We start from the raw sequence: 15277 nt of genomic DNA, 5'->3' as shown, positions 1-15277 counted from the left end.
AATGTTATGACGTCGTAAATGTGAGACGCAAGTCAAAACGCTACGAAATATTTCTGCGACTTGAAGTTCTCACATGTCCTGCTTTCTGAAGCAGCAAAGAGCAAATTGGTAAGCTTGAGAGCCTGTTACAACGTTTTATGTATTGTCGCATATGACATATATTTTTATTCAATGCTAACAAGTTGTCGCGGTGTACTGTTCTGCTGTGTTGTGTACTTGCTTACATATATATTGAAAATTACATTCAAGTATGAAAACTAGACAGTAATGTCTAATATATTTCACTCATTTTTGCATATCAAGCACTGTATCCCTCTGGAAAATGGGAGAATAAGGATGATAAACGTATTATTTCTGCAGTTAACGAGCTGTCATTTCTTCTCCCTTTAGATCAGAGAAACCTTCACATTAGGAAGCTACAGCTCCACAAGTGGGATGAAGCTGGAACTGTCACGAGTGGTACAGGGATGTCGCTTGGGGATTTTGACTGGATTGGGAAAATCAGGGCAGCACTCATTAGAGTTGCCTGGCTGTCTCCTGTACACTCGCTGTGCAACTGTTCCCCATCTGACCCAGGACACATTACACACTTTAAGAGACCTGCCTTCAGTCACACAAGTGTCTGTGGATAGCCTGTAAGATTGTAGTTATACATTCAGGGTCAGGGATTCACTAAATATTTGGCAAATAGTTTTACTTTTTAGCGAAGCATGTCGGTCTGTAAAATGGCATATTTTGTTGACAGATCTGGGTTCGGTTCACAACATTTGATGTTGTAACAACTTGAATCTTCATAGTGGATGGAAGTATGAGAATAATGATTATTTTTCTTGCCATCTGTAAAGTGAGCTTGAGTTTCTAAAAGGCACTGTATAATATAAAATAAATATTATTGTTAAATTGCTATATGGAAGAATCTCGCTTTAAGTTCTGCAAATATTTTTCACACTGAAACGGTGTAATTTGTTCTCTGAAATTTTTCTGCAGTTTCAGTTCTTCAGCCCTTTTTCTTTTTCAGTGCAGAGCATCAAGAGGTTCTGGAGGAATTCAAAGAGGGTGTCAGAAAGTTTGCAGGTTAGAAGTTCACTCTTTTACTAACTTTTTGTTACTTGCTTTCTCTTGGTTTAAAAGATGGTAGGTTGTATGGAAGCTTGTTTCCGCCACATGATAAAAAAAAAAAGGTAATTGTGACTTTATCAGACAAAACAGTATTGTGAAAAAAAGAAGAAGAATTTTTAGATTCAAAAGTCACAGTTATCTTTACTTTTTTATTCTGTGGTGTAAACCAGCTTCCATAGGTTAGTGTGGCTGTAATAATATCTCAGCTTGTGCTGGCACCAATCATAATTGTCTTTCTTTAAACATATCACATTTATAAGGTAAGCGGACTCAAGGGATCAGTGTTTGGTTGCTTTATCTTGGCTCTTTTAGTTCCTGATGGCCATCTGGTTCTAAAAGCATCTTCTTACCTTGATGGCCATTAAAACCTGTGTTTATATGAAATAAATAATTAAATATCACAACACTAAGCAACATATATATATCACTAATATTTCATTATAAGTACAGATGGCTGAATAATTTTTTTAATGGCCCCTTAAAGTGTGAAATGGACTTATTCCTGTCGGCTATTTTTTAAAGGGCTGGTATAATGCCCTTCTCACAAGATGTAAAATAAGTCTCTGTTTTCCCCAGAGTGTGTATGTGAAGTTTTAGCTCAAAATACCCCACAGATATTTTTATATAGCATGTTACAATTGTCCCTTTTTGAGGGTGAGAAAAAATACGTTGTTTTGTGTGTGTCCTTTTAAATGCAAATGAGCTGCTGCTCCCGGCACAGAGGGCGGAGCTACAACAGCTTGCACTCACACAGACATGCACTGAAAATTTCGAAAACTTTTAGCCTTTTATGTTCAAACCGGAGTCAGACAATGATTGATACACTCAAGAAGAAGTGACAACATGTAGACAACATTTCTGAATGGTTAGTTGATGAATTTATGTAGCTTATGTGTAGTTATCTTCTTGTCATTGATTAGGATATTCTGTCATTATAATCTATAAATTGTCTTCCGGGGGGCGGGGTTTATGTACGTTTTAGGGTTTGTGATGTCACTAACCCGGGAGGAATGTCGTGTAGTCCCTACCATCCGTTTGTTGTAGTCCTTAAAAAGCACTTTTTTTTTTACTTTAAGCGTTGTAACTTTGAAGATGTTGTTGATGCTCAAACAGCAACATTACACACTAACCTCTAATCAACCACCCCTTTAACTGAAGATAGTTGTTGATAAATAGTTTGGGGCTCTTGTGGTGCCATCAGCCACTGTTGTCAACATCATTTTCCTGTGGTTCTAAAGCGAATAGTCACATGGCATTTACAGCTCAGGCAATTGACTGAATTGAAAACATTTGTGGTCCCATGCCAAAGATGGCATATTTCAAATCACAAAATTCAAGTGGGTCTAGCAACTGCAATTGAGATAAATGGCATTGCAGATTCTACTCAAGAATCATTAGGTACTTCCCAAACGGAAAGGCTGCATCCCAGTGAGGCGACGTTCTTCCTAGTCTGGTCCTTCTGAGGCTTGTAGTCTCCTCAACATTAAACTGTCTAGTAAGTGTGCGCATGGCTACGTCACACATGTTCCTTTTATCTACAAAAAATATATTGTGAAAATATATGTAGTGAAATTGGACAAGCTTAGTGCCGATTCATTTTCTCCTAGTTCTTTTTTGTGAATTGGAATGTGTGCAAACTGTAAAGGATTGTGGTTGATTGGAGGATGCAAAGAATACGCTTGATGCATTCTTCAAAACAGGCCGAATGAAGGATGCGAAATGAAGACTGCCTTCAAAGGATCCTTTAAATTAAGAAGTCCTTTGACAGAGCTTAATGATGTGACAGCTGAGTTATGCAGCCTTACTAGGCACAACCTTCTGATTGAGAAGCACCTATACTGTCACTTTAGAAGTTTGTTCAAGATCATTGAAAAGTCAAAGAGGGCGGGACAACATGTCACTCACATGACATCACAGCAATAGCAAATCTCAACAATCCAATCAATTCCCAATGGACAAAACTAAGTCCCGCCCTAAATTTTTTCTTGTTTGAGAAGCCATTTCACTCGGATATACGTCCCAATAGGGAAGAAAAAATTATAACAACTTCTTTTAATGGCGACTAAAGACTTTATGCAAAATATTTTATTCAATTATATCTCTTATACTCTCAGTACTAGAAGTTGAGTTATGGTTTAATTCCTCTTGAAGGTGAAATGTGTAATTTCAGTACAAATAGCATATAGCAATATTGCATAAGCACACATCTATTGCTCAAACAGATTGCAATTATATTTGGTGCCATTTAGAGATCCAGAAATTACACCTTCAATATCCCAAAAATTCTAAGTCATTGTATATAAAAAATGTATGTGTATATATATGTATATATATATATAAATTGTTTTAATATTCTTTTAGCTTTCTACCAAAAAAAGAAAAGAAAATAAATCCCAGTGTGTTGTCTTAACTTTTTTTAGTTCTGAAGGCATGTTTTCAGATTCTCTTCCTCTCACTGACTACTAAGTGACTGTTTAGAAATAATTATGCATTCATTCTTGGTTGCATACCATTTTGCATTTAAAAAAAATTAGTTTTCAGTTTTCATTTTGCAACCGTAACGAAAAGAAGGGCACTGTTTCAGTCACTGCCTTCTGCAATCCAATCAGAAATGAGAAAGGTAATTGTGTTTACAGTATTAAGATGTGTGACCGTGAAACATTTCAAAGGATGACTTGAGGCGGCTGCAAGTGCTCCATTTGGATAATTACAAAAAGAAAATTGGTGTACATGATAATGTTGGTCACCAAAGTTCACCTCCATCATTTCCACACAGTACCACCGAATTTAGATTCCTCCTCATGTTCCTTTCGTACATGTGCACGTTCACCTTATCTACAGTTGCCAATTACTTTGTACAAGCTCTGCAAATGTATACTTTTGCCCCAATTTGTCCTAATCTCCATATAAATGCATTTTTATATCTTCAGAATAATGAGTTGAGCACTTGGTTGTTTATTTCGCTAGTAAACAGTGTTGCCAAAAAGAACTAGTGTTCTGCCTGATTGCATTGGACTGTTCTCATGCAGCCAATCACTTCTGAGGATTTAGATGGATGAATAACAATAGTGTATTTTGCAGTGTGTTGTGCATTTATATCTTTGACATTGCAGTCTTTGAAACTTCTGTTAAAACATTTTAGATTCATTTTAGATGAATGACATCTTTTTTGAATCGAAGTAGTTTCTCGAGTTGTACTGGTTACAATAGACATCTGATCTGCTATTACTCTGATTTGGTTTTCTTACGCAGGTCTTCATGATACTGTGCTTTTCAGCTCTCTGCATGATTCTGCTAACACCAGCCCTGCCGGTCACGTCACCAACAAGGTTAGCGAACTATGTCGAATGATTGTTTTCAACCTCTTTTGTCACTGAGATGGATTGAAATTCTATTAAATCATTACAAATAGTCTAAAAGGGCAATTTAGTAAAATGTAATTGGTTTTCAACTGCTCCATTTTGGCTTAGAGAGGGAGCTTTTGTGTCCTCTAAAGCTGTGCCATCCCTTTATTGTTAATTGTCAGGGATTTAATGGTTTGTTTGTGATTTAACAGACAGTGTCGGTGTGGGGCAGCGGTGGAAGGATAGAGCTGACGGCGAATCGGTTCATGGCGATTCAGGCAGCTATTCAGCCGGACTGCTATCAGAGCATGGCGGACGGAGAGACCTGGCAGGCCAATACTTCTCGCAAGAGAGTCCGTAAAGCAGTGGACAGGACTCTGGCCCATCTGGATGAATGTCTGGTGTTGCACCAGAAATCACAGGTCAGTGCACAAAAACACAGACTGAGCTCTAATACCTGTCAGTGACTGCAGGATACATTTCCAATGAAACTGGCAAATGCCACATCGTTCATATTTTATACTTGTCAGGGCTCAACTTTAGTGTTTCAGAGAGAACCACAGAATAAAGTCAGACAAGAAAAACTTTACAAAATAATTTTAAATCTGACTTTACATTGCAAACGTGGCACACAATCGTGGGAAACTCCATTTTAGGGTCAATGTTAGTCTAAATGGCCTTTCAATAACGTGCAATGTTATTTTATTACATAAGTAATAATGTATATGTATACATAATTTATATATATTCATGGTTCGTCTCAGTCGCTTTAGTATGTAGTGGAAAGTAAAAAGTAAGGATGTACATGCATACATTTTATTATATTATATTATATTTTATTATTATATGCATGTATAAATTGTATCATTATATAATTTATAACTAAAACTATAAAAAAAATTCTGTTAATTAAAATGAAGCTGAAATAAAAATGTAATATTTGTTGAAAAATGTAACAAACATTAGAAATGTTGCCTTGGAAATAAACTGAAATAAGTTTATGTTGAAGCACTAAAATAGTTTACTAGAAATAAATAAAAATGTAAAGACTAAATGTGAAAAAATAAAAAAATAAATTAAACCTTAATAGCAGTATTAAAAAAACTTATAAAATGACAAAAGCACATAACGAAAGGACTAAAAAGTAAACTGAAATTACCATAACTAAAAATGAAAAGAAATGTATAAAATAAAAAATATATAAAAATAAAAGCTAATTCATGAAACTATAATAAAACTAAAATATAAACTATTTGCAAACAGACTGTCTTTGTCCACAGGAATTAAAACAGGCAGAGATATTTGGGGTTGTGGAGGGTGGAGACATTATGGAGGAGAGGCTCCGGTCGGCACGAGAGACTGCCAAGCGTCCTGTGGGCGGGTTTGTACTGGATGGATTTCATTCTGCTGCCATGGACCAGGATGTGAGGGCTCAGCTGATTAGAGCGACATCTGCAGAACTTCCCCCGGAAAAACCCAGGTAAAAAAGGAGTCTATTTAAATTTCTGCCTCACAGGCTCAGACATTTCTTCAGTTGGAGATTGAGAGGATAAATCGTCCCCATCTTATCATTCTCTGATTATGCACCTCGATTCTCAGCAGCCATAGCAACACTCCATCCCACCAGGAAGCCCATAGCAACCACCTCATCCCTTTTGGAGAGATGGAAGTGCTGGGGTTAGAAATGGATCAGGAAGAAACTTCATTTTAAATTCCTAGTGTTGTAATGATTGATTTCTCTGATCTCCCTCCCTTGGAGATTGACGGGGAGGTTACAGAATCACACAGAAACAGCAAGACAATGGCAGAAAGTAAGGCAGTGTGGATCTGGAAGCGTCCTTGGACTCAGCGGGGTCTTAAGAGGACTGCTTCCCACTGGGCTTGTACAGTCAGAAACCGACATTTCCCTTGGGTATATCTCAGGTCACAAATAACTGGAGCTGGAGAAGGTTGTGAGGCACAAAGGCTGGAGGACAGGATACATAATTTAGATTTAGAGCAGGACAAGATGTTTCTGTGCTGCAGTATATATGATGCTGTTTTTATATATAAATATATATATATATATGTGTGTGTGTGTGTGTGTGTGTGTGTGTGTGTGTGTGTGTGTGTATGTATATATATAATATGATATTATATATATATATATATATATATATATATATATATATATATATATATATATATATATATTAGTATACATAAATTATAATGTTACAAATATTTATATTTGAAATCAGTGCTGTTCTTTTAAACTTTGTTAATCAAAGAAAAAAATTGTGATTTCCTCAATTATTAAACAGCACAACTGTTTTCAACATTGATAATAATAATAATAATAATAATAAGCATATTAGAATGATTTCTGAAGGATCATGTGACACTGAAGACTGGAGTAATGACTAATGATGCTGAAAATTCAGCTTTGAAAATTCACAATACATTTTACTTACTTAAAAAATATTAAAGTAAAAAAAAGTTATTTTTAATTCGAATAATATTTCACAATATTACTGTATTTTTGATCAAATAAATGCAGCCTTGATGAATTTAAGAGACTTCTTTCAAAAGCAAAAAATAAATAAATAACTGACCCCAAACATGTAATTGTCTTTTTGTTTTTTGTAGATGTGCTTGTGGTCCTCATTTGCTTGTTTCAACTGTCCAAACTCCCAAATTAACCAATTAACAATTGTTTTTATGAGATAGCTTTAGGATCTCTGTTGAACCTTTATGTTTTGTATTAATTAGGGCTGTCAAAAGATGAATCGCGATTAATCGCATCCAAAATAAAAGTTTGTGTTTAAATAATATGTGTGTGTACTGTGTATAATTATTTTGTATATATAAATACACACACATGCATGTATATATTTAAGAAATATTTGCATACATATACTGTATATATTTATAGATCATTTATATTATATATAAATATATATTTTTTATATATAAATAAATTTTTTTTTTTAAATATATACATGCATGTGTGTGTATTTCTAGATACAAATTTAATTATACACAGTACACACACATATATTATTTAAACACAAACTTTTATTTTGGATGCGATTAATCACGATTAATCTTTTGACAGCCCTATATAATACTTAATAATTTACCCTGGGCTGAACTTGGCTTTGATTTATTACTACAATCTGTCTTTCTGAGGAACACTGAGAAAAGTGTTCACTAACCAACAGAAAGATCCAAAATGTGAGATCCAAAACTTTATAATTATGTGTTCCTGCTGAAGTGTGTAATTTATTCAATGTTTAAATACCTTTTCCTATCTCAGCTTAACATGCAAAGACAACTATGACCTTTAATTGACATTTATATTTAACCTTTTATTAATAATACTCCCATTAAGGCAAAGAAAAACATTGTATTTGACTGGTATATTGTACTTTAAGCCAAAAAAAAAATAAAGAAGGTTTTCCATCTAAGCTTTTGCCGTTTATTTCAGGTTGGTGTTGGGGATTGGCCGTCCTGATGAGGTCATCAGCTGTGCTGAAGCAGGAGTCGACCTGTTTGAGAGCTTCTTCCCCTTCCAGGTGACAGAGCGGGGTTGCGCGCTCTCCTTCGACTACACCATTGATCCCGACCCTGAGACGGCAGGTACATCCGCTCCTACAGGTGTGCAGAAGCCCATAGTTACACTATTCAAAAGATATTACAGTCTTCCTACACTTTCTTAACCCTGTAAAGCCTACTGTATCATATCTGATACACACATTTCTAAGGCCTCTAAATTATCACCATGATCAAAACTTTGATGAAAGACCTGTTTTACATAATCTATTACATGCCTACTGGCATCTGATTGATAGTTTATACTTTTTTAGCAAGTAAAAGGCCTTTTTAGTATAATAAAAAAAAAGGTCCACCTTTAGGTTTTTGTACATGTTTCTTTTTGATGGGGAATCTTTAGTGATTTTTATAAACTAAACGTAATAAAAACAAAAACTTATGTTGTTAGTAATATTTGAAGATGAACACTTACTGAACTGAAGCAACTTCATCTTACATTTTTGCCATTTAAATGTCAACAACTGCACCAAAGTGCACATAGTTTGGGCTTCTGAATAAAATTAAGGTGTTTTTTCATCCTCGAGTATGAGATCCATATTTACATTTACATTTAGTCATTTAGCAGACGCTTTTGTCCAAAGCGACTTACAAATTGGGACTAAATTAAGCAAGTCATCGTGAAGAGGCAAAAAACAACGCAAGAAGTGTTCAAAATACGAAGTTCAGGCATTATTCAGAGTAGCATAAGCCCGATAAGCGAGAATTTACAGAAAAAAAAAAAAAAAAGGAAAAAAAACCATATATATATATATGTATAACACATATATACACATATTTACGTGTTTTATACACGTAAAACATATATAACATTTAAAAAAAAAAAAAAAATTTTTTTATGAGGTTAGGTGCTCACGGAAGAGCACTTAACATTGCCAGATTGCCAGATATTCTCACTGTATCATACATACTATATGAGCCATAAAAGCTTGATCTATCAAAAATTACACTTTTCAAAACACGCATGCAAATCTTTTTATTAGTATGATTATATATTTTTTTGTCTAAAGGTTCAATAAACTGTTCCATTAAACTGTTCCATTTTCAGACTATTTAAATGTCAGGCTTTACAGGGTTAAACAGCTTCTGTGTCGAGAACATTGAGATTGAAAACTGATAATAAATCAATACAAATTTTATTGCATTTTCCAGTTTCAACATTGCCATAGTTATTGCATTTTCCTTTGTATGTCATATTAAACTGCTATAATAGATAAGTATTTTAACACTGAAACTTTAATTAAGAGAAGACTATTTCAGATTCATCTTGTGATATATAAACGAGCTGTTTAGAACAATAATATGAATGAATAAAGTCATATTTCAAGTGTTTGCTACCAGATCAGTGTCAGCAGGAACTAAGAGCTGCATGTGAGGCTGTTTTTCACAGTATGGCTTGGTGGAAGTGGAGCTGTGCTTCTTCTAGCCGTTTCAGATAATTAAGTTTGATTTAAGAGAGTCAAGTCTACGAGAGAGAGTGTGTTTGTTCAGGCCCCAGTCAAATTAAATAATTGGCTCGTTTCTAACCGAACCGGAGCCCTGGGAATCCGTCTTGCCATCTTCACTGTCAGCAGGAGTCAAACCTTCACTGAATGAAGTCACAATTTGGTGTTGCTTTTTTACTTTTAAAAGCATATTCTGTGAGAAAAACAATGCAAGTGTATGTCTTCAAGTATCCTGATCACATAAAGAGACATAAAAAATTCACTATAGGGCATAAATAATTGATTTGGGCTGTTAGGTGTGCAGCAGTCTGTTCTAAGAAGAAGCTAATCGATGTGTTAGGATGGTAATAGAGTTCAGGACAGGCACTTGCAGAGGGAAGAAAGAAAGAGATAGCCACTTAGAGAGTTCTGCAGGGGAACTGGCCATAACCTCACCCTGATCTGCCGCCTTCTGTCACTACAGGTCACAAGTTTTAATTCACACCGTTCTTGTCTTTCGCACCCTCTCTACAGCTCTCTTCTTTCTCTCTCATATGCGTCTTTACTCCCTTATTTTCTTCTCTTTTTACTGGTTTCTCTTCGTCATGCTCCAAGTACATTTTTTGCATTTACATCACTGAATATATTTTATGCAAATTTTGAATTCCTTTATTTGTTCATAGAATATGAAAGGCATCTATGATTCTATACAATTAAACGTGCACTCTTATGGTTAAATCTTATGGTTAATCTTATGGTTAAATAAATGGTTAAAATCACTCACATTCTGGTCATATTAATAGCCTATTAAAAACATGGAGCCTTATGGAGGCTGCCATGTTGAGATCATGTGACTATAGCCATATGGCTTTAGATATGCTGTAAGATTTTTTTTTTTTTTTAAGTCGGCATGAAACAAAAGTTGCAATAGGTCTTTTATTCCCTATTGAGTGACATATCCGAGTGAAACGACTTCTCGAACAAGAAAAAATGTAGGGACAGAATTGATTGGATGATTGTGGTTTGCTATTTCTGTGATGTCATGTAAGTAACAGGTTGTCCCGCCTTCTCACCAGTAAACGCGTCATCAGAGAAGAGATGTTGCTGCAAGAGGATGGGGAACTTATTTCAATGAAAGATTTGGAGGGCACATGAATTAAAAACAATAATTATGTGCACAAATAAATGATTTATAGTAAATACTGCAATATTCCATTTAAGATTTAATTTTAATTTCATGGTGATTTCATGATGATAATATTATTTTATTATGTTGTAAAAAATATATTTATTTTCATCACTAGAATTTAAGGGAGAAAGGCCTTCAGTCTTTCATTCACTAACCATGCATATGCACACATTTGTGCGTGAAATCGGCATATAAATGCTTTCAAGATAGATCTTTCATATTAAAATTAATTCTTAATTTACAAAAAAACAACTGAAACTATTCTGGGTGGCCTTATAAACATTTTCATAATAAATATTTCATTATACATGTAATGTATACAAAAAATAAAAAGGTGTTTATTTAGTTTGAACTGGTTTTGAGGATGACACACTTGGCATTGCTTGGGCAAGAGCATGTCTTTAGAGAGTGATGAACGGTTGTGCGGAAAGCCCTTATATGGATTCTTTTGGGCGTGCTTTATGTAAATTACAAACAAAGCTCATTTTGAATACAACAAATTCATTAACATTAGAATGAGGTTAAGAATAAAATTCTTGTAAATTTAGCTGAAACCTTTTGTGAGAGGCGCTCTTGTGCATTTAAATGCATATAATCCATGCAATTATTAGTGAATGAGACCTGGTGTTCTTTTAATAGAAACGCCACTGCCTTTAGACTACCAGAATTTCATTCAATTAAGAAAATTACATTTCCTTGTCATGTACACACAAGACATGAAAAATGCACCACTTTCATTATCTGGTCATGAAATGTATATGTAATGGGTTTTACCTTGTGATGAATGTTTAATCATGTGTACATGTTTGACCCAGTGCTGGAACTCAATGGAGACATGCCTGCTGTCAAGAAGCTGAATGGAAATGGAGATCTAAATATGACGCCTTTCGAAATTAACCTCAAAGATAAAAGGTGCGTGTGTGTGTGTGTGTGTGTGTGTGTGTGTGTGTGTGTGTGTGTGTGTGTGTGTGTGTGTGTGTGTGTGTGTGTGTGTGTGTGTGTGTGTGTGTGTGTGTGTGTGTGTGTGTGTGTGAAGGGAGACAAGGACATACTCTATCACCCCTCATACAGCTATGCATGTTTTCATTGCTCATATCAGATGAGGCTACTAATGCTTTCTTTCACATCTTTCGTAATCTCAATCTCCTCATCTTGTATATGAGGATTAATACATTTTATATGTAAAATTTGATCAGTAATTCATTCTCGCTTCTGAGGGCATTTCCATAATATTGCTCCTATCACTAGAGTCAGATCAGATTAGTGGTAAAAGGAGCGATGAAGGATATTAAACAAAAGGATTTTCCAACCCCCACAGTGTCTCAAACCACTGCCTTATAAAACTTTTTTCTTTTCTTTTTTTTGTCCTTAAATACTTTTTTATCCTTTTAAAATCCCTAAACATGCAGATTCAAATTAGCTCCATAACACTGTGTTTGACTTTCAGGTATCAAGATGATTTCCGCCCACTTGTGGAAGGCTGTGGCTGCTACTGCTGTAAAAAGCACATGAGAGCATATGTTCATCATTTACTGGTGACCAAGGAGCTGCTTGGTGGTGTTTTACTCATGCTGCACAACATGGCACATTACCTAGGCTTTTTCAAAGCGCTGCGGGAGGCAATAGCCAGTGAACGTCTGCAGGACTTTAAAAATAGAGTGCTTCAGTGCGGAGAAGGTGATTGAAATGATTGAAGGACTCAACAAAAAAGAATGAACAAAAGAACCCCTACATCAGAGCATACTTAGGGCTTTGGTTTCTGAGTATGTTGTCTCATGAATATAAAGCTGGATTCTGATGCACATGCTCTTGCCATGCAAATTACAAGTGCTACTGTGAGTGACACAGCAAACGTTTTTAAAATTCACATGGCTCATCTCAGTTTTCTTATGGATTTTAAATTTGCCGTCTGTTGCATCAAATGAACCATTTAACTTAGAAGGAACATAAATAATGGTGAAATTATCTTTTTAAAAGAGCAGCACATGCTCAGATTCTCACTTTTTCAAGCCCTGAAAAAATGGCCACCTGCTGTTTTGCTCAGCACAAATTTGTCTGACGAGTTACACATTTAATATTGGAAAAATGCTGCCCTTTTTTTCCTTTCTTTCATACAATAATAGTAATATTTATTATTATGCATTATTATTATTGTATATAATTGTGATGTTTAGATTATATTAAAGGAGACATATCATGCTTTTAAATTGTTCCTTTTTACATATAAATCATACATTTGTAGTCTATATAAAGCGGAACTGCAATGCTTGGGTCTGAATTCCTCATTATTATAGCTCCACAGGCCCCTTTTTTACCCCTTTTCTAATGTGCTTCTGAAAGCAACTCGTTTTGGTGCGGTCTCTTTAAATAATATTGAGACACTTCATACCCCGCCCCCTCTCCAGGTTGTAGCGGTGACACTCGGTTCAACTCCACCCCGTTCGGCCATTTTTGTAGTCTGGTAGCAGAGATAGGATTATCTAGCGCACAGAAACTTTTATACACACGTTATTAACAAAATGTCAACAACGGAAGACTTGTCCAGCCAGCCTTACATGTTCGAGCCAGAGCCGGAGCGAGATGAAAATGAAGACGACGAACCTGCAGAACAACGTCTTCATATGGATGTATCGCAATGGTGTGTACTGTATTTACACATGAAACTTTGGTCTTCCGACCTTTTACCACCGTGTCGATTTATTTTGATTAATATGTCCGAGGGAGAGAGAGCAAGACAGCGTCTAGTTTGGAGACGGTGATGTCTTGTTTACACTTTCGCCTGGCTCTGAAGAGAGAGAGTGAGCGCGCGCGCGACCGGGTCTCTCTCTCTGCTCGTTCTTTCAGTTAAACATGCTCCTGTCACAAGCGCGGCAGTTCATCTAAATTAGACGGTGTAATGAAGCGTGTGGGTTACTACATCCAACAACCGAACATTTTAACTTACCCTCTCGTAACTTCTGCATCCTTTAGCTTGGACTACAAAATTGCAGCGAGAAATAATAATGGCGGATTGCTCGAAGTGTTGGGCCGGAAGTCAATGTCCTTATTTGGCAGTTCCGCTGCAAATACTGTGACGTGATAGTTCAAAAAACGTCATAGATAACAGAAAAATCTGAACCGGTTGAAAAATATGACCAAAACAGAATATAAAGATATCAACGAAGCACCTGAAGAGAATAATTTAATCTTTTCTGTACTTCTAAACACTCCAAATATACAACAAAATGCATTTAAGGGCTAAAAAAGTGCATTTAGCATGATATGTCCCCTTTAACATTTTGCCCTTGTTAAGTTATAAACTTTTTTTCTTTAAACCACAATGCAACTCTAACTTACTGACTTTTTTTGTATTTGTTTTTCCGATCTTTACATTCCTATTCATTATGTATTTTTAACTTTGCAATAAATGCACAGCAGAGTGCCTGTAAACCTTTTAGCTGTGACTATATCCACAACATAACACAGCCTAAAGTGCCTTATTGCTTTAATATTGCAGTTTAATGTAATGTCTGTGTATATTTTAGCACTGCTAAAATGCTGTATTGACCAATCAGGTTCCAGGGTCATAATCCATTTTAATTGTTGTTTTATGACCTAATTAAGGATGTATGCATGCATTTTTAAAAAGTGAGTACTGTAACATTTGTTCATTTGGTAGACCTTTTTACAAATAAGGAATGCTGCAAAAAGCAATTCTTAAGGAGACAATAACATAAGTGGAGCAATACAAAGTTTAAAAGTTGACCATGTACAATCTAGTACTGAGATGTAGGCGTAAAAGAGCAACAGTACAGGATATTCCTTTAAATGCTTAACCCAAAATTTTTAATTCTGTCAGTAATAATCACCCTCATGTTGTTCCAAACCCGTAAGACCTTCGTTCATCTTCAGAACACAAATGAAGATATTTTTGATGAAATCTGTGAGCTTTCTGTCCCTCCATTGACGGCAACGTCAAGAATTTTCTTTTTTGGATGAACTAACCCTTTAAGGGAGAGTGTGTTGGAGTGAGATTGTGCTAAAGCATTAAAGTGAGAAATCTTTGGTGAGGTGCAAGCTGCAGAAATTGGAAATCAAAGAGGGAATAAATGGTTTGCAATGTTCCTAACCAAAGCTATTGTTTCCCATATACAGAAACAGTGGGGCTCAAAAGTCTGACATCATTTTTTTTTTTCAATACAAATTATAATATCAGCATTGAAGAGGACCCATTATACTTTTTTACATTTTTTACTTCTTTAGTGTGTAATGTTGTTGTTGTTTGAGCATTAAAAAGATCTGCAAAGTTACAAAGCGCAAAGTCACTCCAAACGCCTTGATTTTAGTCATGAGATTTCTTCCAGGAACACACGTCACAATATTCCTCAATCCTCATTAAAATAATTTCTGCCCAAGACAAAACCAAAAAAAGGGGCAAGGGCAATTAGAACATATTGTTCTTTTTGGGTGGAGAGGCTTCATAGAGACAGAAAATAAATGGGTTTCCCAAAAGCATTGTTTCCCAAGCATTGTTAAGAGTTTCCCAAAAGCATTGTTAGCCAACTATGGTTGCAATTTCTGTCGATATCAGCATAGTTTAACAAGTCTGTGTTTCCTAAAACCATAGTTCC

The 15277-nt window shown here is 35.4% G+C and overlaps 1 protein-coding gene across 2 annotated transcripts; it reads left to right on the top strand.

Moving 5' to 3' along the window:
- The first annotated feature begins 50 nt into the window (after positions 1 to 50).
- qtrt2 (queuine tRNA-ribosyltransferase accessory subunit 2) lies at positions 51 to 14127 on the top strand. 2 transcript variants are annotated; one of them, XM_082184225.1, is made up of 9 exons: positions 51 to 108; positions 391 to 635; positions 1019 to 1074; positions 4372 to 4448; positions 4676 to 4885; positions 5744 to 5943; positions 7933 to 8084; positions 11483 to 11579; positions 12115 to 14127. In XM_082184225.1, the coding sequence occupies exons 2-9, from the start codon at positions 436 to 438 to the stop codon at positions 12350 to 12352; spliced, it is 1230 nt and encodes a 409-aa protein (XP_082040351.1). In that variant the 5' UTR covers positions 51 to 108; positions 391 to 435; the 3' UTR covers positions 12353 to 14127. The 2 variants fall into 2 exon arrangements, with proteins under 2 accessions (XP_082040351.1, XP_082040350.1); XM_082184224.1 differs by having other exon boundaries at positions 7933 to 8102.
- Positions 14128 to 15277: the final 1150 nt, after the last annotated feature.

This window comes from Leuciscus leuciscus (assembly GCF_965113295.1).
Source record: "Leuciscus leuciscus genome assembly, chromosome: 11".
Lineage (NCBI taxonomy): Eukaryota > Metazoa > Chordata > Actinopteri > Cypriniformes > Leuciscidae > Leuciscus > Leuciscus leuciscus.
The sequence above is the reverse complement of the archived record's forward strand: the minus strand, read 5'-3'. Positions and strand labels throughout refer to the sequence as shown.

Bases quoted from the DNA above. Each gene is read 5' to 3' on its own strand.
- qtrt2 (XM_082184224.1), top strand. From the start codon at position 436: ATGAAGCTGGAACTGTCACGAGTGGTACAGGGATGTCGCTTGGGGATT. The intron at 636-1,018 runs GTAAGATTGTAG...TTTCTTTTTCAG, and splicing joins CAAGTGTCTGTGGATAGCCT to TGCAGAGCATCAAGAGGTTC. The intron at 8,103-11,482 runs GTGTGCAGAAGC...TGTTTGACCCAG, and splicing joins AGGTACATCCGCTCCTACAG to TGCTGGAACTCAATGGAGAC.